At 47.1% G+C, this 22,237-nt stretch overlaps 1 protein-coding gene across 2 annotated transcripts; it reads right to left on the bottom strand.

Annotated features, from left to right (window-relative positions):
- zmynd19 (zinc finger, MYND-type containing 19) lies at window positions 1–22,037 on the bottom strand. Of its 2 annotated transcripts, none has more exons than XM_078208641.1 (6): window positions 21,930–22,037; window positions 17,145–17,204; window positions 12,043–12,149; window positions 5,575–5,719; window positions 5,056–5,232; window positions 1–1,740 (listed from the first exon to the last, which is right to left on the bottom strand). In XM_078208641.1, exons 1-6 carry the CDS (start codon window positions 21,978–21,980, stop codon window positions 1,597–1,599), a joined length of 684 nt encoding a protein of 227 aa, XP_078064767.1. In that variant the 5' UTR covers window positions 21,981–22,037; the 3' UTR covers window positions 1–1,596. The 2 variants fall into 2 exon arrangements, with proteins under 2 accessions (XP_078064767.1, XP_078064768.1); XM_078208642.1 differs by having other exon boundaries at window positions 5,056–5,236; window positions 5,579–5,719.
- Window positions 22,038–22,237: the final 200 nt, after the last annotated feature.

Genomic DNA, 22,237 nt, shown 5'->3' with positions numbered 1-22,237 from the left:
TGAATATTTTTGCTCAGCAGTGTTTCCAAGCTGGATACCAGCCACCTGCTGACTCCAATGAAAATAACTTAATATAAAAAAATATACTTAGCACTTGTAAATATGTTGAAAGTTAAATATGATTTCTTGTGTTGCATTGAAATGACACCCTCAAACCCCAGCTGGCTTGCTATCTAGAGAGGAACAGGCAGAAGTGAGCATCCAGCAGCATGGGGAACATGCAAAAAAATAAATCTCTCATGTATTCCCCCCTCCAAGTCTGGCCTTTTTGGTCCACTTCCTAAAGAGGGTTACATCAGATTGGGAGGCCAAATTGTGACAGTGCCTTGTGGCCAGCCGCCTGATGAAAGCACGCTGGTCAGGAACCACATTCTTCGAGAGGGACAGGGAAGGAGTCTAGAGCAAAAATCAGAAACTTTGGCAACATACATGCGCTACCGTGCTGGATAGGAGAGCGGAGGTAATATTAAGGACACAACATCTGTAAATGCAACAGAGCAACAGAACCGAATCCTGGCTCCAGGACCTGGATTTCAATTCAAAAGGCAGCTCCCGGCTTTGAGAAATGCCCTTGGTGAAGAAGCCCATGCCATCATCAATTTCACCCTACAACCCATACCCGAACAGTGAGCATTTTACACCAATACTGGATAACCTCCCAGCATAACCACACACCATTTTTTAAAAAACTATTACCAAGTGGATGCACCACACCATAAATTCAATACCCACGTCCTTAAAAATCTTCTGCCTTGTATAGGTCTTGAATTAAAATTGTGGGAATAACTTAGCTGACAATTGTTTAGCACCCCCCCTTCCCCCAAGAGTTCTGATACGACTTGAAAAATGACCGATTTAAAGCACCACTAAACCCTCGCTTTGACCTGCGCCACATCGAATGTAACCTCCAACACAAAGTCAAGAAGTAGCAGAACTGTGTAGAGTGCTCGAACTGGGTTACGAGATTGAAACGACAAAGATGCTTATTGTGAAACCTGCTCACTCCAGCAGCCATCACTGTAATCTAAAATCAGTTCTCTTTTCCCCTGTGCAAGGCTAAAATGTTATTGTTTCATTTTTAATTCTTTCCTTGTCAAGTGGACAAGATCCAGAGACCTGGCATTAGTATAATCTCTGGAACACACAGTAAGCTGGGTCTTTTTTTTCTTCTTCTCTATAATTACATTAGCAGCAAGCTGTCCCAGAGTCACATAATGCTACCGGAGCAAATCTTTTAGTTTTTAGGTAACTCTGTTCAGCTACACGTTATCACCGAACTTCAAACAGATCAGATTTTACAACATAAAAAACTGTACATAAGATTTTGTTCAAATACATATCAACATATAAATATAGACAGAAGCTTCCGGTTGGGAATCTCCTTAGTCTTCGTAGCGATTGATTGTACGAAGGGAAGCCCTAGCCCCCTCTTCTCACAGAGACCTCCTCAAGTCCATTCTGTTTTTTTTTGTTCTTCCTCAGTGCTTAGGAAACGTTAAGTCCAGTCTGAATTGTGCAAAACAAAACTGACGCCACTGTTGATCCATGGCGAAAGCATGCGGGGCGAGGGAGAGGAGGGGCAGGGGAGGGAGGGGGTCATCGTTCTGGCTCAAGTTCCTGCTGCAGCGGGCGCCTCTTCTCGTGGCAATGCTTCTTATGGGCAGGCCAATCTTTCTGCTGGCACTGGGAGCCACAGTACCGTGCCACCTGGCACCGCCCACAGATGTTGAATTCACGCAGCTGAAACATTTACAAAAAGGCAAAGAGTTAGTAAAAGAGAAACAGGTGGTGAGAAATGATGCCATCTGATCACTTAGCAGTAGAGGTGCTGATGTGATTTCATTTATACCAGTGTTACTAAAGTGCACAGGGATCCAACCTGTAATCCCCAGGGGACAGAGATTTAAGGTAATGGGCAGGAGGTTTAGAGGGGATGGGAGGAAAAGCTTTTTCACCCAGAGGGTGGCAAGAATCTGGAACTCACTGCCTGAAAGGATGGTGGAGGCAGAGACCCTCATAACATTTAAGTATTGTGATGCCACGGCGTACAAGGCTATGGGCCAAGTGCTGGAAAATGGGATTAGAATAGTTAGGTGGTTTGTCTTTGATCGGCACAGATGCGATGGGCTGAAGGGCCTTTGTCTGCGCTGTATCCCTCTGTGACTTTAAAAATCCCTATTTGTATTTTACAGGACGGCCATGTTACACAGGGCTACCACTTTCTTGTAAATCCTTATTCTCCCAAAGGTGGTGACTCTGGCTGGGTCAATACCCCACATGTTCCAACAGTCCCCCTGATACATAAATGAGGACATTTTTCTTTACTTGTACAGCTGCTGCTTAAAGACCATTTGCCTGCAGGCTGCCACCATTCCCCACAACCCTCTCCTCAATCAGGAAGAATGAAGCCTGTTGTACCTAACGTGCAACCTTATCACTATTCGCAGGCCAAAATCCTCAAGTCCCAGCCTACCAGCCTAGTGGATGTGCCTACACTATATGGACTGCAGCAGTTCATGGTGGCAGTTCACCGCCACCTTCTCAAGGGCAGTTAGGGATGGGCAATAAATGTTGACCAGTTAGTGACGCCCACATCCCATGAATGAATTAAAGAACAATCCAACACAGTCACATTACCAGTGGATCAGACCAACTCTTACAAACCAACATGTGTATTAACCAAAAGCACTACACAACTTGGAATGCCACTGAGCTGGCAATCCAAGGACCTGCACTAAAATCCAGAGAACACCACGTCAAATTTCTCCATGGCTCTCTGAAAAGTTGTAGTTTTTTAAAAAATCTTGAAATAAAAGTGATTAAAATTGACCATGAAGCCACCTGTATGTTGTAAAAACTCACAGGTTCACTAACATCCCTTAGGGAAGGAAACCTGATCTCCTGGCCCAGGCTGGGATATGAAGGACCCCAAAGTGGCTGACTCTTAATTGCCTTCAGAAGTCTCCCAGCCAGCCACTCAGTTGAATCAGCAGCAACTACTGACTGTGCAGTTCCAGAGTCACACACCACCTGCCAATTCCCACGTCAATGCTGACCAGCTCCCATAGAGAAGTCCAACAGCCCAAAGGCTATCCATACATCCCAGTGCTGGGAACAAGATAGTGGGTTAAAATGGTGGAACAGCAAGCAACAAGGAAAGAATCCACTATCAAGAGTTGTTTGTATCAAGTAGAATCAACCAACTTTTTCTTTGTGGCATCCTCAGTAAGCAGGACTTCAGCACAACACAATTTAGTTTAGTGCAGCAGAGATAGTGTGCTGCATGGTTGGAGCTACCAGCTACCAGTCCTGGTGAATGCACAGCCTATGGTAAATTCAAAGAGGAAAAGTCTTTGAGCCAAAATTCCTTCCCAAAAGCAGACCATTTGGTCATTCATCTCATTTGACCCTTGTGGGTTCTTGCAGCTAACAACCTGATTAATGTGCTTGCCTAGTTTTCAAAATGATTTGTTGGATGAGATGCACATCAAGACAGCTTGAAAATGTAATAAGGCTGCACATCAACACAGGCTTTTTTATAAGTCACGATCTAGCCTTGGATGTAACATAACAATTCTATCACTAGATGGCAATAGATACAATAAATACAATGTACTGAGACAGAATAGCACAGTACATATATCTGGGCCGTATCACTGGCAGCGTATCAATGTCCCAATGTCTGATATTCCCAGCATAAACCTCTCCCCACTTTTAAGAAACTCCTTAAAACCTATCCCCCTGACTATGCTTATGGTCTCCTGTCATGTATGGCCTGGAGTTAAATTTTGTCTGATTACATCCTATAAAGCACCTTGGTTCTTTTATAGCCATGTTAAAAGTGCTTATATCTTTGTTCAGTATGAGAAGAGGGATGTTTGGGTCCAACATATTATCCGTGCTACATGTCCTATCTGGTTTTCTTGATCAGTTTCTCATCTTTCAGCAGACTTGCTCTCAGAAGGAGTCTCGAATGCTTAAGACCAATCTATCTTTGATCAGATCATCTTTTAGCTGATCCTGTAAGCTGCATCACAGCAGCCGCATACTGATCTATGGTTTCCTTTTCACCATGAGCTCTAGTATTGAATACAGTGTTCATAAGTAACGTTCACTCAGGTTCACAATGTTCAAGGTTTTCAAAATCTCTGCTGTCTATTTTCTTTGTTGATTAGACTTAGGGTGGTATACAATTTGTAGCAGTCTTTCCCAGCAGTGTTAGGATTGCAGCTACGCTTATTGGTAATTAAATCTGTTGCTAGCTTGTAGTTTTGCCATTGCAAAAGTACTGCCATCCTCTGCCAGAGCTGAGCACTGGAGAGCCAGTCAGGGTGTAAACCTTTAACACTCTCAGTAAGAGTCAGCCCATGGGGAAACTTGCGACATGCTTAGAGGAATTGTCACCTCAATCAGATATGGTGGAAATGAATGAGCAAATATACTAGTATGACCACAGGCAAAGGCCAAGCTATTCCTTTACAGCAATGAAATACTCAGGAAGAAGAGATCTTACCAGCTGTGCTAAGTACAGAATTACCATCAATTCCAGAGGTCTATATGTCCCAACAACCACAATGAGGCAAGAGTTATCAGGGCAACAAGTGTCACAAGAACAATACTCAGACCAACAACCAATGTCAATATTCACACGTACCATTAAGAGACCTGCGTGCAATGCAGGGGCAGAGACTGACAAGTAGAACAGTTGTTAATACGTGAGAATATTGGTTAACCTGAGTAAATTGGTTACAGACGATCGTGTATGCAAATTTGTTTTCTGCTCGCTAGGAAAAGGGGGAATGTTTATATCTTTGTTCATATGAAGGGGGGGATAATGGGTTTGAAACGCAATCAGTTCTACATCTCCTATCTGGCTTTCCGCAGTCAGGTGACCTCAGTTATGAGGCATTCTCTAAGCTGCATCTTAAATCAGTTCCATAAACACCCACGATGACAAAGCACGGAGAAACTCTCCTGTCATTAAAGAAACAAAACGGTGCTAAATACTGTACACTCCGCAACTTGTAATCACAATGTGTGCTCACGAACACTCACCTGCTTCTCCATCATAGTGCATGGTGGGTAATGGCATTCATAATACGTGCACGAGTCCTCCTCATCCTCCACAATGTCACCATTGGCGTTGTAGTAACGTGTGAGGTTCAGCTCAGGAAACTGCTCCTCAATGGGATCCGCAGGCACCTGCTGGATTGCCAACCAATAAAGACTCTGCTCCCTATAAGCAAGAGAAACCATTAAGTTTTATTTATTAGTCACAAGTAGGCTTACATTAACACTGCAATGAAGTCACTGTGAAATTAGCACCACAACCTGCGTTTTAGTGGCTCACTACATTGGAGGCAAAATCTCAGACCAAACTGCCACCTAATAAATGCATTTCCTTTTACATGTTTGGTTCGGACAGCTGCAGTTTGCTCAGGCAAGCGGTGTATTCTGATTAAATAAACTGGAATGCATTGCAATACTTAACCCATGAACACCACATACCCTAAGAAGACACAGATACCACCCCCTTTCTGCCCCACCCTCCCACAGCTTCCGCTCAGCAATGACTTGCCTCTGTTTACTGGAGATTTCCTCTGCCTTTGGCCTCCAACCAATGGGGACAAGCTTGAGGTTGTCCAGTCTATTATCCACTGTCACGCCGTTAATGTGAATCACCTGGAATCCTGGAGCAATCCCTCCTCTGTGCCGCTCCCTGGGCAAACAGTAAAACATACAATAGTTATCAAAGGTTTCACAAATCTGGACAAAAGGCACAAGCACCAGCTCATAAAAGCACACAGGAAAACTTCATACTGGTGGAATCACGCTTACACTGTGGCACTGCCCTTTCGGCACACTGACTTCCCCCCACTCTCCAGATCTGTCCACCCAGCATCACACTAGCCAGGACAACCAACAGTGATTCAAAAGACTGGGTGACACAACCCTGGCTACTCAATGGATCTGGCAAAAGGAATTTACCTCTGGCCTTAAATGAAAGAACCTGCATTTACATAGCACCGCTCCTGGCCGCAAGATGTCTAATAGGGCTTTACAGCCAATGAAATACTTCAATGCTGTAGAAAATGCAGCAGTAAATTCGTGAACAGCAAGACCCTACAAACAAATAAATGACCAATGACCTGTTTATTTTAAATGTTAAGGGATAAATAGTCACTTTTGTTTTGCATCATTCACAGGATGAGGGAGGGCATCACTTACTAGGCCAGCATTTATTGCCCAACCATAATTGCGCTCAAGGTCTTGAACTGTTGCAGGCCACATTGTGTAGCTACAGCCAGTGCTGTTCCAGGGTTTTCTCCCAGGTGGTTGAGCCTGCAGATTTGCAAGGTGCTGGCAAAGGAGCCTTGATCAGTTGCTGCAGTGCACCTTGTAGATGGTACAGACTGCTACCAGTGTGTTAGTGATGGAGGAAGTAAATGTTTAAGCTCAAGAGTTATTGAGGTTTCCAAGCACGTAAACAGGCCCTTCAGCCCAACTTGTCCATGCCATCCAGTTTTTACCATTAAGCTAGTCCCAATTGCCTGCATTTGGCCCATATCCCTCTATACCAACCATACCCATGTAACTATCTAAATGCTGTTTAAAAGACAAAATTGTATCCGCCTCTACTACTATCTCTGGCAGCTCATTCCAGACACTCATCACCCTCTGTGTGAAAAAATTGCCCATCTGGACCTTTTCGTATCTCTCCCCTCTCACCTTAAACCTATGCCCTCTAGTTTTAGATTCCCCTACCTTTGGGAAAAGATGTGACTATCTAGCTGATCTGTGCCCCTCATTATTTTATAGACCTCTATAAGATCACTCCGAAGCCTCCTATGCGCCAAAGAAAAAAACCCCAGTCTATCCAGCCTCTCCTTATAACTCAATCCATCAAGTCCTGGTAGCATTCTAGTAAATCTTTTCCGAACTCTTTCTAGTTTAATGACATCCTTTCTATAATAGGGTGACCAGAACTGTACACAGCATTCCAAGTGTGGCCTTACCAATGTCTTGTACAACTTCAACAAGACGTCCCAACTCCTGTATTCAACGTTCTGACCAATGAAAGCAAGCATGCCAAAACCCTTCTTCACCACCCTGTCCACCTGTGACTCCACTTTCAAGGAGCTATGAACCTGTACCCCTAGATCTTTTTGTTCTATAACTCTCCCCAACACCCTATTAACTGAGTAAGTCATGCACTGATTCAGAAAACCAAAATGCATCACCTCGCATTCATCTAAATTAAACTCCATCTGCCATTCATCAGCCCACTGGCCCAATTGATCAAGATCCCATTGCAATCTTAGATAACCTCCTTTATCGTCCACTATGCCACCAATCTTGGTGTCATCTCCAAACTTACTAACCATGCCTCCTAAATTCTGATCCAAATCATTAATATGACAAATAACAGTGGATGCAGCATTGCTCACAGCTGGTCACAGGCCTCCAGTTTGAAAAACAACCCTCTACAACCACCGTGTCTTCAGTCATCAAGCCAATTTTGTATCCAATTGGCTATCTCAACTTGGTGCCCCATAAGATTTAAGCATATGCAACAACCTACCATGCTGTACCTTGTCAAAGGCCTTGCTAAAGTCCATGTAGACAACATCAACTGCACTGCCCTCATCTACCTTCGTGGTTACCCCTTCAAAAAACTCAAAGTCGTGAGCCATGATTTTCCACTTATAAAGCCATGCTGACTGTCCCTAATTAGTCCTTGCGTCTCTAAATGCCTGTAGATCCTGTCTCTCAGAATACCTTCTAACAACTTCCACTACAAACGAGAGCCAATCAAGTGGGCTGCTTTGTCCTGGATGGGTCGAACATTTTTTTTTGAGTGTTGGAGCTGCACTCATTCAGGCAAGTGGACAGCATTCCGTGACACTCCTGACCTGTGGCTTGTAGATAGTGGACATGCTTTGGGAAGTCAGGTGCTGAGTTACTCGCCACAGAATTCCCAGTCTCTGACCGGCTCTTTATTTATATGATTCAGTATTTATATGGCTAGTCCAGTTCAGTTTCTTGTCAATCGTAATCCCGGGATGTTGATAGTGGGGGTTCAGCAAAAGTAATGCCTTGAATGTCAAGTGGAGATGGTTAGATTATCTCTTGTTGGATATGGTCATTGCCTGGTACTGTGGCTTGTTATCACTTATCAGTCCAAGCCTGGATATTGGCCGGCTCTTACTGCATATGGATACGAATTGCAAATGGCGAACATTTGTGCAATCATCAGCGAACATCCTCCCTTTTGACCTCACATTAGAGTGAAGGTCATTGACAAAGCAGCTGAAGATGGCTGGGTCTAAGACACTACCTGCAGAATTCCAGTAGCAATTTCCTGGGTCTGACTCCAACCAGTAGAGAGTCTCCCCCCCAACTCCAGTTTTGCTAGGGCTCCCTGATGCCATACTCAGTCAAATGCTGCCTTTATGCCAAGAACAGTCATTCTCACCTCTTGAGTTCAACTCCTTTGTCCATGTTTGACCCAAGGCTTTAATGAGATCAGGAGCTGAGTGGCACTGGCGGAATCCAAACTGAGTGTCAGCAACCAGATTATTGCTGAGTAAGTGTCACTTGATAGCACTGTTGATGACACCTTCCATCACTGGTGATCGAGAATGGACTGATGGGTAGTAAATGGCTCGGTTGGATTTGTCCTGCGTTTTGTGAAGAGGAAATAGCTGGGCAAGTTTCCACGTGGCCAGGCAGATGCCAGTGTTGTAGGTGCACTGGAAAAGCTTGGCTAGGGGCATGGCAAGTTCTGGAGCACAGGTCTTCAGTATTATTGCTGGAATATTGTCAGGACCCATAGCCTTTGCAATATCCAGTGCCTTCCGCCGTTTCTTGATATCTCGTGGAATTGGGTGGCATGGTCGCATCGTGGTTAGCACTGCTGCCTCACAGCGCCAGGGTCCCAGGCTCGATTCCAGCATTGGACATCTTCTTTGTGGAGTTTGCACATCCTCCCAGTGTTTGCGTGGGTTTCCTCCGGGTGCTCCAATTTCCTCCCACAGTCCAAAGATGTGCGGGTTAGGTGGATTGGCCATGCTAAATTGACCCTAGTGTCGGGGGATTAGCAGGGTAAATATGTGGGGTTAAAGGGAATAGGGCCTAGGTGGGATTCTGGTCAGTACAGACTCGATGGGCCGACTGGCCTCCTTCTGTACCGTAGGGATTCTATGGAATGAACCGAATTGGCTGAAGGTTGGCATCTTTGAAACTGGGGACCTCAGGAGGAGGCCGAGATGGATCATTCACTCTAGGAGCTGCAGCTGTTTTGTTCCTTTTATACTTTGTTGCTGGTCTCTGGATTAGTCATCCAATGACCACTACATAATAACCGTGCACAAATAATCCATCAACATGAGGTGGTGCAGTTAAACGTTTTTTTAAAAATCCAAAAATTGCTATCGGAGATGTGCTGCTCCCTTGTATGTTTTACAAAAACACATCTCGCTCCTTCTCTCACCATGAACATCAGACACTGGTGGTGGTTTAGCTGCGAGCACGCATACCTCTAACTCTGGAGGTTGTGGGTTCAAATCTTGGTTCAGGGCCAGCACGTACAAATCTAGGCTGACATTTAGTGAGGCAGTGCTGCACTGTCAGGAGTGCTGTCTTTTAGATGTTAAAACAAAGCCCTGCCTATCCTCTCAGGTGAAGGTAAAAGATCCCATGGCAATATTTTGAAAAGTAGGCAAGTTATCCCTGGCCAATATTTATCCTTTAAACAGTATCACAAAAAATTATTGTTGTTTGTGGGTGTTTGTTACGCACAATTAGCCCTTATGCTTCCTACAATAGTGACTACACTTTTTTAAAAAAAAGATACTTCATTAGCTGTCAATCACTACAGAACACCCTGAGGTCACAAAAGGCACAATCTAATTGCAATTCTTTCTTTATGCATTGTATGGCACAAAGTTGCTGCAATTAAATTCGCCACAAAAATTTAAGTCTTGCTCAATCCAGTCCAAAGACCCTGGGTCCAATGTGATGCGTTAATTATTGCCAATCAACCTCTCTGACACTGAAAATTAGCACAACATTGCATTCTTTTAGGCTTTAATTACTGAGATTTTAAATCTGCCAAATTAAAAGTTAACGCATCTTTTTACTTTTCCTTTGTCTCTTTCCTCCCTCATTGTTCTTTCCCTTTCCGTATCAGACTTGACATTGGATTCACACCCTCTGCTTCTTTCTCCAGCCCTGCACTGTTAGCTTTCTAATCAAGCAATCGGAATGTGTACTGAGACGGAGCAGCTTGCTCTGTTCGCCCGGGTCCCAGAGGTTGTGACAATACCAGCTACCACTTTCAGCAACTCGCCACAAACACAAAAAAATGACAATACTGGAAGTGCAAGAGCAAGCCTAGCTAATGGCAGCCGCTGTTAGCCACCCTGCCACAACAAATTAAAGCCCATCATCTCTATTGGCCCAAACTAAGATAGAGTTCTCTGCAATTAAGACTGCAGACAGCTTACTGCCTATAGTTAGTTACAGCAGAGGATACCGGGAAGCATCTCAGTATCAAAAGGGGATTGTTAAATGAGGCCCCATCTTGCCTCTAAGGTTGATGTAAAAGATCCCAAGGTGGTTTTATGAAGGGAAGCAGGGATTCATTCTGGTGAACATACTTCCTTCAACCAACATAACAAAAAGAACAATTTTCCATGTTCACTTTATGTTTGTATGGACCTTCCTGTGCACAAATTGGTTGCCATATTTACCTGCATAACAGTAATTACACTTGAAAAAGTACTTCAGTTTGCAAAGCATTTTGGAACGTCCTTGGGAGCGATCACTTATTATCGAATAAAAGTACTTGGTCACTGCTGTAATGCAGAAAATGCAACAACCAATTTGCAAACAAGCTCCCACGCACACTAATAAAATTAAGCAACCAATTTTTTTTTTTTAAAAACTGATGTTGGTTGAAAGATAAATGTTAACCCAGACACTGGGAAAACTGTTGTGCCCTTTTTACAAAGTATGCCACTGGATCTTGGTTCAACTTTTCATCTGGAAGGCCACACCTCTGACAGTGCAGCACTCCCTCTGTACTGCTGCACATAACGAGTGTTGGCTGGGTTGAAATGCTCAAGTCCTAGAGTAGGATTATGGTTTAAATACAAGGATGATATCCCCAAGTAACGGCTGACCTTAAATCCAAGTCTTTCATTTCACTGCAGTGCAGCATCAACCTAGATCAAACACTCAACCCCTGCTTTGGAGTTCAAAACAACAAGTGAGAGAATTAAAGAGTAGATTAGAGAGAAAGAACTCTTTAAATGGAAGGTTGTTAGAATGTGGAATTCACTGCCACAGTTCAAGCAGGAACCATTATTTCCTTCAAAAGGGAATCAGACAAATGCTGGAAAAGTATTAGAGGGTATGGGGATCAGAAGGGTAGTTGGTGTGGAGAAAGACTTGTTGGGCTGCATGACTCATTTCTGTATTAGAACTCATACCTATCAATCAAGACACACTGTACAAAAGGAAAATTAATGCTTAGTTCTCTCAGACCCATCCTGTAATCTCCCTGTAAATAAAACTGATGCATTACATTTTTAAGAAGAGTATAATCTTCAACACATGCTAATCACTTGGCTCTATACCATATGTTTGTAGACCTTTAAACAACAAATGCATCAGCTCTTACTCACTGAATATAACATGGTCTTTATTCCCTGAATTTGCTGACAATCTCACCTTCATACAGGGATGCAGATTGAGTGAATTACCTTCAAATCACAAGGCAACAACATTTGCCCCATCAGAAATTTGGTGGGTTTAGTGTTTATATGGTGAGGAGAGTCAACGTTGGATAACTTGGCTACGGTTGACAATGCGTACTGTCTTAGCTGTAGCCCCTGACACCAGAACAACTCCCTATCCCAATTACCAAAACAAACCACTCTGTTTTGCAGATTGCAAAACAGCACCCATGGTGTAAAACTCCAACACGCAAAACTAGGGCACAGATCCCCACATCAGTTTTCCAAAGCCAGTACTCACCAAAGCAGCTCATGCAGAGGACGTCCTGAACCCCTTCGCTTGCTGATATCAAATGCGTAAGCAAATATCTTTGCACCATTTCCATCAGCATCTATTTCCATACGAGCCTGGAAAGGAATGAAGCAGCTTAGTAAAGAATGCACAGCATATTCACAGGGACAGGAGGAGGCCTTTCAGCCCCTCGAGGCTTTTGTGCTATGTATTTGGACAATGACTGATCTTCAAATCAATTCCATTTGCCCACCTAGGCTCCACATCCCCGATGCCCTTAAAAATCCATCTCTATATTAACGGGAATGGAATGCCACAAACATCACAGAATTCAACCAATCTACTGTGGTTGTACTAAAACAGTCAAATGTAAGGAGTTCTGCGGCCGAGTACTAGACTTCTTTCACCAGAATTAGAGGCAGACCATTTAAAAGTGAATTTGGAAGCACTTTATCATGAGGGGCAGTGGAACGCTCCATCTTTCCCAAAAGACTGTGTATGCTTGAGTCAACTGAATGTTCAAAATTGAGATTAGCACAGTGGTTGTCATTGCTGCCTCACAGCGCCAGGGACCCGAGTTAATTCCAGCCTTGGGTGAGCACAGTATTACTGTGCCCACCCCAGTGCAACACCGGCATCTCAACATCAAGCCTTGGGTGACTGTACGTCTTCCCCATGTCTGCATTTGTTTCCTCCGGGTGCTCCGGTTCCCTCCCACAGTCCAAAGATGTGCAGATTAGGCTGACTGGACACTAAGGGGCAAATTAGCATGCCCATAGTGTAGGTTAGGGTGATTAGCGGGGCAAATACATGGGGTTACAGGGACCGGGTCTGGGTGAGATGCTGTCGGAGAGTTGGTGCAGATTCAATGGGCCGAATGACCTGTTTCAGCACGGTAGGAATTCTATGATTCTATGAGATGAATAAGATGTTCTGTGATGTCTGTGTTTACACCAGTTTGATTGAATTATCCTCCATGATTCCAAGAACACCAATCCTCTTCCTGGAGTACCCATAAAAATTGGACTCTTGTATGAAAACTATATAAATGTCTGCCCGAATAAATTAACAACTAGCGATAAATCTAACCACCAGATGTGTTGCAATGAATAACACCAGCTGTATCTTGATCAATTACATCTCTGTAAAAATGTATTTTCTCCCGTGCCAATTTCATCAATTACAAGGTTTCCATAACCTTTTAGACATACCAACCAAGTCTTGGATTACAATAGCTCTTCCTGCATTATAGGATCTCAGTGTATTCCTCTCACATGGAAATGGGGGAGGGAATTCTGGGGCTTGGGGCCTAGACTGCCGAAGGCCCAGCTACCAGTGCAGTGATGGAAATTGAGGACGCAGGAGATGCCAGATTAGGAGCAGCAGAGATCTGAGTGTTGAAGGCTGGAAGGGTTACAAAGAGGGAGGGATTTGAAGACAAGCACAAGGATTGCAAACATAAGGCATTGCCAGACCAGGAGCTAATGTAGTGAATACAGGAGGAAATGGTGAAGTGGTCTCTAGGTGCGAGTTAGGACATGGGCAGCAGAATTTTGGATTTGATTTGATTTATTATTGTCACGTATTAATATACAGTGAAAAGTATTGTTTCTTGTGCGCTATACAGACAAAGCATACCGTTCATAGAGAAGGAAAGGAGAAAGTGCAGAATGTAGTGTTACAGTCATAGATAGGATGTAGAGAAAGATCAACTTAATGCGAGGTAGGTCCATTCAAAAGTCTGACAGCAGCCGGGAAGAAGCTGCTCGAGTCGGTTGGTACATGACCTCAGACTTCTGTATCATTTTTCCCCGACGGAAGAAGGTGGAAGGGAATATGTTCAGGGTGCGTGGAGTCCTTAATTATGCTGGCTGCTTTGCCGAGGCAGCAGGAAGTGTAGGCAGACCAGCAGAGTGACGGTCCCAACTCCCGCAGCATTTTCCTGGGCTCTAGGAGTCCTCCAAATGGGATGGGCTCAAATAACAAAGGCACGGATAAGAAATCCAACAAGGGAACTGATGCAAAGGAAGACTTGAGCAAATCAAGGGAAAACACTATATACACAACACAGGGCAATACTGAAAATCTTAGCCTGCAAACATTCTCCAAGAGCAGACAGTCATTCATTTGGCAAGTCTGTCATCAGCTACAGGCAACACGTGATGTCCTGGCAACATGGGACAACCAGACAGAAGGTGCAACAGAAACAAAATGAAGATCTAATTGTAACCACTATCTGTAATGACCAGGTCCAATGACTCAGTAATTCTGTCCAATTAAAAGCCCCATGTCCCTGACTAGATGTAAAAACTGTATTTTCCTCTAGTTATTCACACATCAATGAATGCAAGGAAACTCAAATTGCACTGGCACCATGTACTAACAATACATTCCTGTCAAAAACGCCTTTTAGAAAAGGGGGGGGATGATGGCATAGAACTAGAGGGAAAATGCTTTTCTTTACAGAATCACCTTAGATTAGCAATGACGTCAATTATCACGGCAAATGATTCACTGCCAATCAGAAGCCTCAATTGTCAATTTCCCAAATTTAGATAAAACTGCAGTAGTTGGGCAGTGAACCATTTCTGACGATAAGTGTAGAACTGTTCATTCTAGGGGAGACAGTAACATAAATGGTATTGTTACTGGAATGGCAATCCAGAGACCCAGGATAATCCTCTCGGGACAAGGGGTCAAACTCCACCATGGCAGGTGCTAAAATTTGAATTCGATTAAACGAATGTCCTTTAGGGAAGGAAATCTGCCATCCTTACCTGGTCTGGCTTACATGTGACCCCAGATCCACAATTGTATGGTTGATTCCCTAGTGCCATCCAAAATGGCTCAGCAAGCCACTCAGTTCGAGGGCAATTAGGGACAGGCAGCAAATGCCGGCCCAGCCAGCAACGTCCACATTCTGTGAATGAATTTTTTAAAATTATGCAATATCATTCCCTCTAACTGTTGAGCCTGGGCTCTGGCAGATAGCAAGCTCTCAGATAACGTGTACGGGAAGACAATGCCAGCCACATAAGGACTGATTCATTTTCTGCACGTGGTTCAATTTAAAATTCAGTGAGATAGCTCCCTGAAGTGCGAAGTTATTAAAGCCTAACTGTGAGATTTCTGTAACCATGCCCACTTGAGTTCTGGGAACACCCAATAATGCAAGAACAGATTAGGTAGTTTTGGCAGTGTTTACAGAGATAGCATGATGTTAGAGTGAAGCACAAGGGATTGAGCCGAATAGCAAAGCAAATGGATACAGTCGCCTGGAATCTCCTGAAAGCTTACCTGAAAATAATGGCATAATGCTGACTTTCAGTGTCAAAGATCCAGGAAATTCAGTCAGTGCTGGATTTCCTCAACCCTTTACACCAATTCTACAAAGCCTCAACCAAAATCTGCTGCCAACCTATATGGAAGTTGCCTGAACCTGCACCAGCTGGTTGCAAACTTACAGCTCAAAGACATGGATTTCCACTTGTTAGACTTGACTCAAGTCCTGGCACATGCCAATGAGATTGCCAGGAAATTCCAGCAAACTTCCCGGAGTGTTGAAGCAACCTGACATGTAGCACGAGAGGCCAGAGCTACACAACTGAACCACAACTGATCACTCAACTGAAGAGACTTCATTCATGGTTCATCAAGACCCAATCTGACTGAAAGCACACACTCCACAAACTGGTGCAAACTCAAATCCAATGCAAAGTAAGCTGTTGCCAGTTGTAGTTCAACTCATTCTCGCACTCAATTTGTAAAATAGAAGTTAATGGAATGGGAGCCTTGCTTCAATACAGCTTGCTGTTGTCCTCCATATCCACCCAGTAAAACCTACCATGCGAAAGCAAGAACTGCCCTTTCAACAACTTGTATTTATATAACACCTCAAACATACTAAAACATCCCAGGGCATTTCTCAAGCAGCAAAATTTGATACCAGGCCACATTTGATGGGAAAACAAACTGTAGCCATACCCTAATCAGTCTTGCATGAGGAGATTCTAGATGTGGGCGGCACGGTAGCACAGTGGTTAGCACTGCTGCATCACAGCTCCAGGGACCTGGGTTCGATTCCCAGCTTGGGTCACTGTGTGTGGAGTTTGCACATTCTCCTCGTGTCTGCGTGGGTTTCCTCCGGGTGCTTCAGTTTCCTCCCACAGTCCAAAGATGTGCGGGTTAGGTTGATTGGCCATGCTAAAATTGCCCCTTAGAGTCCTGAGATGTGTAGGTTAGAGGGATTAGTGGGTACAATATGTAGGGATATGGGGATAGGGCCTGGGTGGGATTGTGGTCGGTGCAGACTTGATGGGCCGAAGGGCCTCTTTCTGCACTGTAGGGTATCTATCTATCTATCATGTGTTTTATTCTGTCAGTCAGTGACCAGAATATACCATTTGTTAGTGTTCTAATATCCTGGGTGAAAACTGATCCTAATAGTGCATGGTTATCACTTGGAAAATCACCCGCTGAATATCTAGGCCTATGTTTAATAATATACAACAACCTGTACTTATCTAGCGCTTTAACAGGGTGAAGTGTTCTCAGGCACTTCACAAGAGAGACAAACAAAATGTGATACTGAGCCACCCAAGATGATATTAGGGTTGATGACCAAAAGTTTGGTCAAAGTTTTAAGCTGCACCTTAAAGAGGATTCCAGCGCTTAGAGACCAAGCAGCTAAAGATGTGGACACCAATGGTGCAGCAACTAAAAATGGAGATTTTCACAAGTCATGATGTGGAGATGCCGGCGTTGGACTGGGGTAAAGACAGTAAGAAGTCTAACAACACCAGGTTTAAAGTCCAACAGGTTTATTTGGTAGCAAAAGCCACTAGCTTTCGGAACAGGCTGTCCCTTCGTCAGGTGGGTACTACTCCCACCACCTGACGAAGGGACAGCCTGTTCCGAAAGCCAGTGGCTTGTGCTACCAAATAAACCTGTTGGACTTTAACCTGGTGTTGTTAGACTTCTTACTGGATTTTCACAAGGCCAGGATTGGGGGAGCAGAGATCTCGGAGAGCTGTGTGACTACAGGAGGTTACAGGTAGGGAGAGTAGAGGCCAAGGGAGGGGATGGAGGGAAGTGTCTGCATGCCTTCTTACCTCAAAGGTATAATTCTCCACCAGTGGGATGTCTTGCTCATCTATTAGTGTGTACTTAGTCTGTAAACAGAGAAACAGGCCTCTTGTTAAATTCATTTTAAAATTACAGTGTGGTCTGCAGAAACAGCATTCTAACATTTAACCAAAAGACAACTGGGGAGATAGAAAACAGTAGCTATTAATTCCCCATCTCCACTATATTGGCCACTATCAATCCTGAGGTCAAACTCCCAGTTGCCAAAAGCAACCACGGAACGACTGCACACTTGCAAGGTTACTAGTTCTGATGTAACCATTGATCTGTATTCCGCCCCCAGCATAAATGGGTCGAACATGATGGGAACTAAATCACATTGAGCAGCTAACATTAGGCAACAGTTGAGGATGTGAGCCAGCATCTTCAGTGTCACTCAGTAACCCCTCTCCCAGTGGCACTGATTGTATCTATCTTGATGTTATAATAACTACCCCACACTTCAACTCAGTAATCCCCCCCCAACACCATGTTACTGACTGTATCTCCACTGATGGTAACCGGCTGCCTCACTTTCTTTAAATCCATCCATAGGATAGGGGCACCACTGATTAGGCCCATCTCCAACTCCCTTTTGAACTGAGTGGCTTGCTGGGCCATTTCAGAGTCAACCACATTGCCATGGGTCCAAAAGCAACAATGGTTTCATGGTCATCATTAATTACACCCTAGAGCATTACCCTGGGTCCCTGGATTACTAGTCCAGTGACAATATCATTGCACCTTCACCTCTGTCATGCTGTAACCCCTTACTCAGCACCCAGTGTTACTCACTGTACCTGTACTGATATTAATCCAACTCTCTTACAATGGAATTCAGGATCTAATTTCAGAGATTGCAAAGGAAATCTTGCTACTACACCACCAACCCCCCCACCGCTCCCCAAAAATACTTGAGGAAACGCGATCAAATTCACTTCAAAATTTGAATGTTCAGGAGGCTCCAACAGGGTGAGATCTCTGCATGCTAATGACCTGTGACGTACAAGCACAGCCAGAAACTCAGGCGCAGTGACCATTCTCGATTCCCTGGAGAGACATTCCCAGCAACTCTGAGCTCAACCAGGTGAATTACAAAGCAGCAGCCAGAGGCACAGCCACTGTATGTATATACCACCCACCCGCAGACCCAGCACACTGGCTGCTTACCATGAAATGCAGATGACCAAAGGTCCCAAGGAAACAGTAGCCCTTAGGAATAGAAAACCATTCAGCCATGAAGTTGTCCCACCATTCACTTAGATCATGGTCATCATGCATCTTAACTCCCTTGCTGAACAAAGATCTATCAATCTCAGTTTTGACATTTTCAGTTAAACTTGCCTCAACAATTTTTGGGAGAAAGAGTTCCAGATTTCCACTGCCTTGTAGTTAAAAACTTCTGCACTGTAGGATTCTACGACTCTATAAGGAGGCCATTCGGCCCATCGAGTCTGCACTGACCACAATCCCAGCCAGGTCCTATGCCCATAGCCCCACGCATTTACCCTGTTAATCCCTCTGACAGGGAGGGGCATATTTAGCATGGTCAATCCACCTAATCTGCACATTTTTGGATTGTGGGAGGAAACTGGAGCACCCAGAGGAAACCCACGCAGACACGGGGAGAATGTGCAGACTCTGCACAGACAGTGACCCAAGCCAGGAATTGAACCTGGGTCCCTGGCGCTGTGAGGCAGCAGGGCTAACCACTGTGCCACCCCTAACCTCAACCATGAACAGCCGAGCTCTAACTTTATGATGTCACCTTGTTCTGGACTCCCCACCAGAGGGAATAGTTTCTCTCCGTCTACTCTATCAAAACCTTTGGAGCTCATCAACCACTCACTCCATTTTCATTCTGGGCTACCAACAAATCCAAGTTATAGGTCCCTCCAGTTCAAATCACCAATAGTTAAACTGACCAAAGCCATGTGGACCTGCCACATATGTACTCCCTCATGCTTGGCTGGCACGTCTCATGTTCATAGAATCCCTACAGTGTAGGAGGCCATTTGGCCCATCGAGCCTGCACCGACAACAATCCCACCCAGGCCTTATCCTCGTAATCCCATGTATTTACCCTGCTAATCCCCCTGACACGAAGGGGCAATTTAGCATGGCCAATCCACCTAACCCGCACATCTTTGGACTGTGGGAGGAAACTGGAGCACCCGGAGGAAACCCACACTGACACGGGGAGAATGTGCAAACTCCACACAGTCACCCGAGGTCAGAATTGAACCTGGGACCCTGGCGCTGTGAGGCAGCAGTGCTAACCACTGCGCCACCCTAATGTTCTCTCAGCAAACACTTGATAATCTTTTTGTCCTGAGTTAGGTCTCCAGAATCTTGCTCCACAGCTCCCCCCAACCCCCACAGCGCTTCAGTTCGACTGGGACCTGACTCAGGAGTTACAATGCACAAACACATACAAACCAGCTTAATTGCAGCCTGATTAAATGCCCCCTGATAAACCTATTCACCAAAGCTTCTGACTCTGCCTCTGAAATGGACTAGCAAACCACTCAGCTCAAGGGCAATTAGGGATGAGCTATAAATGCTGGCTCAGACAGCGACGCCCACATCACATGAAATAATATTTTTACAAACCAAGTATTTGTACATTAGCTGTGGAGGCCAGCTGCAGTGCCAATCTCCCTCCATTGCGCCTCAGTAACATAGCAAGCCCCCAAAGCAGCAGACAATGTTGAATCTACCAGACCTTTAGAACAATCCCATTTCTGCCACTGGCCATTGTGAAGCAGCCTCTGAATGACAATTGGCAACCAGTTGCAATTCGATGCACCCAAGTTTTTCAGACAGGAGGAAACCAGACATGAAAAGAACGTGCAAACTCCAAACAGATAGTCACCCAAGCCAGGAATCAAACCCGGGTCTCTGGCACTGAAGCATCAATGCTAACCACCGAGCTGCCCTAAGACCCACTAACTCAGATCTCTTGTCATCACAAAAGAATGAGATTTGAAAGTGGGTTAAGTTGTCCGGCTCACCCTCAATGCTCAGCCCAGCTTGCCTGTGGATCCTTCACCCCTAACAACGGTTTCAGTTGTACATAGGAAATGTGATAGTTACCCATGGCTGGCAGCACCTGGTGCCACACCATCAACAGGATGCTGCCTGGAGGAACAGCAATGCCTTTTAAAAAGGCAGGTTGGCAAGGGCTTTGGAAAGCAGGGGTTTACGCCCCTAGACAGTGCAAGACATGGCACCAACTTAATGGCAAATGCCTGCAATAGAAAACCCCGCTCAATGCAGAGCAGGGAAAGAGGGCATTCACCCACCATGCAGGAGCTGAGAGCAGTCACCCTGGGGGGGAGGGCCACAGAGCCATGGGCTGGGGTGGGGGAGAAGAGAGCCCCGGTACCCGGGCTGGAGGGGAGGGCACAGAGCCCCGGTACCCGGGCTGGAGGCGAGGGCACAGAGCCCCGGTACCCGGGCTGGAGGCGAGGGCACAGAGCTTCGGTACCCGGGCTGGAGGGGAGGGCACAGAGCCCCGGTACCCGGGCTGGAGGGGAGGGCACAGAGCCCCGGTACCCGGGCTGGAGGGGAGGGCACAGAGCCCCGGTACCCGGGCTGGAGGGGAGGGCACAGAGCCCCGGTACCCGGGCTGGAGGGGAGGGCACAGAGCCCCGGTACCCGGGCTGGAGGGGAGGGCACAGAGCCCCGGTACCCGGGCTGGAGGGGAGGGCACAGAGCCCCGGTACCCGGGCTGGAGGGGAGGGCACAGAGCCCCGGTACCCGGGCTGGAGGGGAGGGCACAGAGCCCCGGTACCCGGGCTGGAGGGGAGGGCACAGAGCCCGGTACCCGGGCTGGAGGGGAGGGCACAGAGCCCCGGTACCCGGGCTGGAGGGGAGGGCACAGAGCCCCGGTACCCGGGCTGGAGGGGAGGGCACAGAGCCCCGGTACCCGGGCTGAAGGGGAGGGCACAGAGCCCCGGTACCCGGGCTGGAGGGGAGGGCACAGAGCCCCGGTACCCGGGCTGGAGGGGAGGGCACAGAGCCCCGGTACCCGGGCTGGAGGGGAGGGCACAGAGCCCCGGTACCCGGGCTGGAGGGGAGGGCACAGAGCCCCGGTACCCGGGCTGGAGGGGAGGGCACAGAGCCCCGGTACCCGGGCTGGAGGGGAGGGCACAGAGCCCCGGTACCCGGGCTGGAGGGGAGGGCACAGAGCCCCGGTACCCGGGCTGGAGGGGAGGGCACAGAGCCCCGGTACCCGGGCTGGAGGGGAGGGCACAGAGCCCCGGTACCCGGGCTGGAGGGGAGGGCACAGAGCCCCGGTACCCGGGCTGGAGGGGGGGGGGGCACAGAGCCCCGGTACCCGGGCTGGAGGGGGGGCACAGAGTCCCGGTACCCGGGCTGGAGGGGGCGGCAGAGCCCCGGGTTGGGGGGGGGGGCACAGAGCCCCGGTACCCGGGCTGGGAGGGGGGGGCGGCAGAGCCCCGGGTTGGGGGGGGGGGGCACGGAGCCCCGGGCTGGGGGGGGGGGGGGGCGGCAGAGCCCCGGCTCAGGGTAAAGGCCGAGCCCCGGTGCCGGGTCCAGGGTAACTACACGCTGCACACGGCACTGGCCTGGCTGGAGGCCCCCCTTCCCATGCTGAGAGCGCGGTGCGGGGCTGGGGGCGGGAGGCCGGCCCGCGGGCCACATGGTGAGGCCGGGCCCGGGGAGCGCCGAGGCCGCGGTGCCGCGCACAGCCGACCCCAGGGGAGAGCGGGTCCCCAAGCCCCGGCCTCCCCCAGCCCCGCTCTCACCTTGCCGGCCGCCCGGCCCAGCCGCACGATGCCCAGTTTGAAGTCGGACATGGCCCCGCTCCGCTCCCCGGCCCCGCGCCGCCGCCACAAGCACTTCCGGAGGGCGCGCGGGGGTCAGCACGACCCCCAGCCAATGGGAGGCCGCCTGGCGCCGTCACGCGGGGCAACGGTTACCAAGGTGACGTCAGTTTCGCGGGAAGCTGCTCAAGGGGCTGGGAGCCTCATGTCACTGCAGCTGGGACAGGGAGGGAGAGACAGACCAGAGAGAGAGACCCACAGAGAGAGACAGACCCAGAGAGAGAGAGAGA

This window comes from Mustelus asterias, unplaced genomic scaffold, assembly GCF_964213995.1.
Source record: "Mustelus asterias unplaced genomic scaffold, sMusAst1.hap1.1 HAP1_SCAFFOLD_4132, whole genome shotgun sequence".
Taxonomy (NCBI): Eukaryota; Metazoa; Chordata; class Chondrichthyes; order Carcharhiniformes; family Triakidae; genus Mustelus; species Mustelus asterias.
The sequence above is the reverse complement of the archived record's forward strand: the minus strand, read 5'-3'. Positions and strand labels throughout refer to the sequence as shown.

Coding starts and splice junctions, on each gene's coding strand:
- zmynd19 (XM_078208641.1), bottom strand. CDS start 21,980: ATGTCCGACTTCAAACTGGGCATCGTGCGGCTGGGCCGGGCGGCCGGC. Junction 5,720..12,042: donor CCTCTGCATGAGCTGCTTTG/GTGAGTACTGGC, acceptor CTGTTTGCCCAG/GGAGCGGCACAGAGGAGGGA. Junction 5,233..5,574: donor TCTCCAGTAAACAGAGGCAA/GTCATTGCTGAG, acceptor GCTTATAGGGAG/CAGAGTCTTTATTGGTTGGC.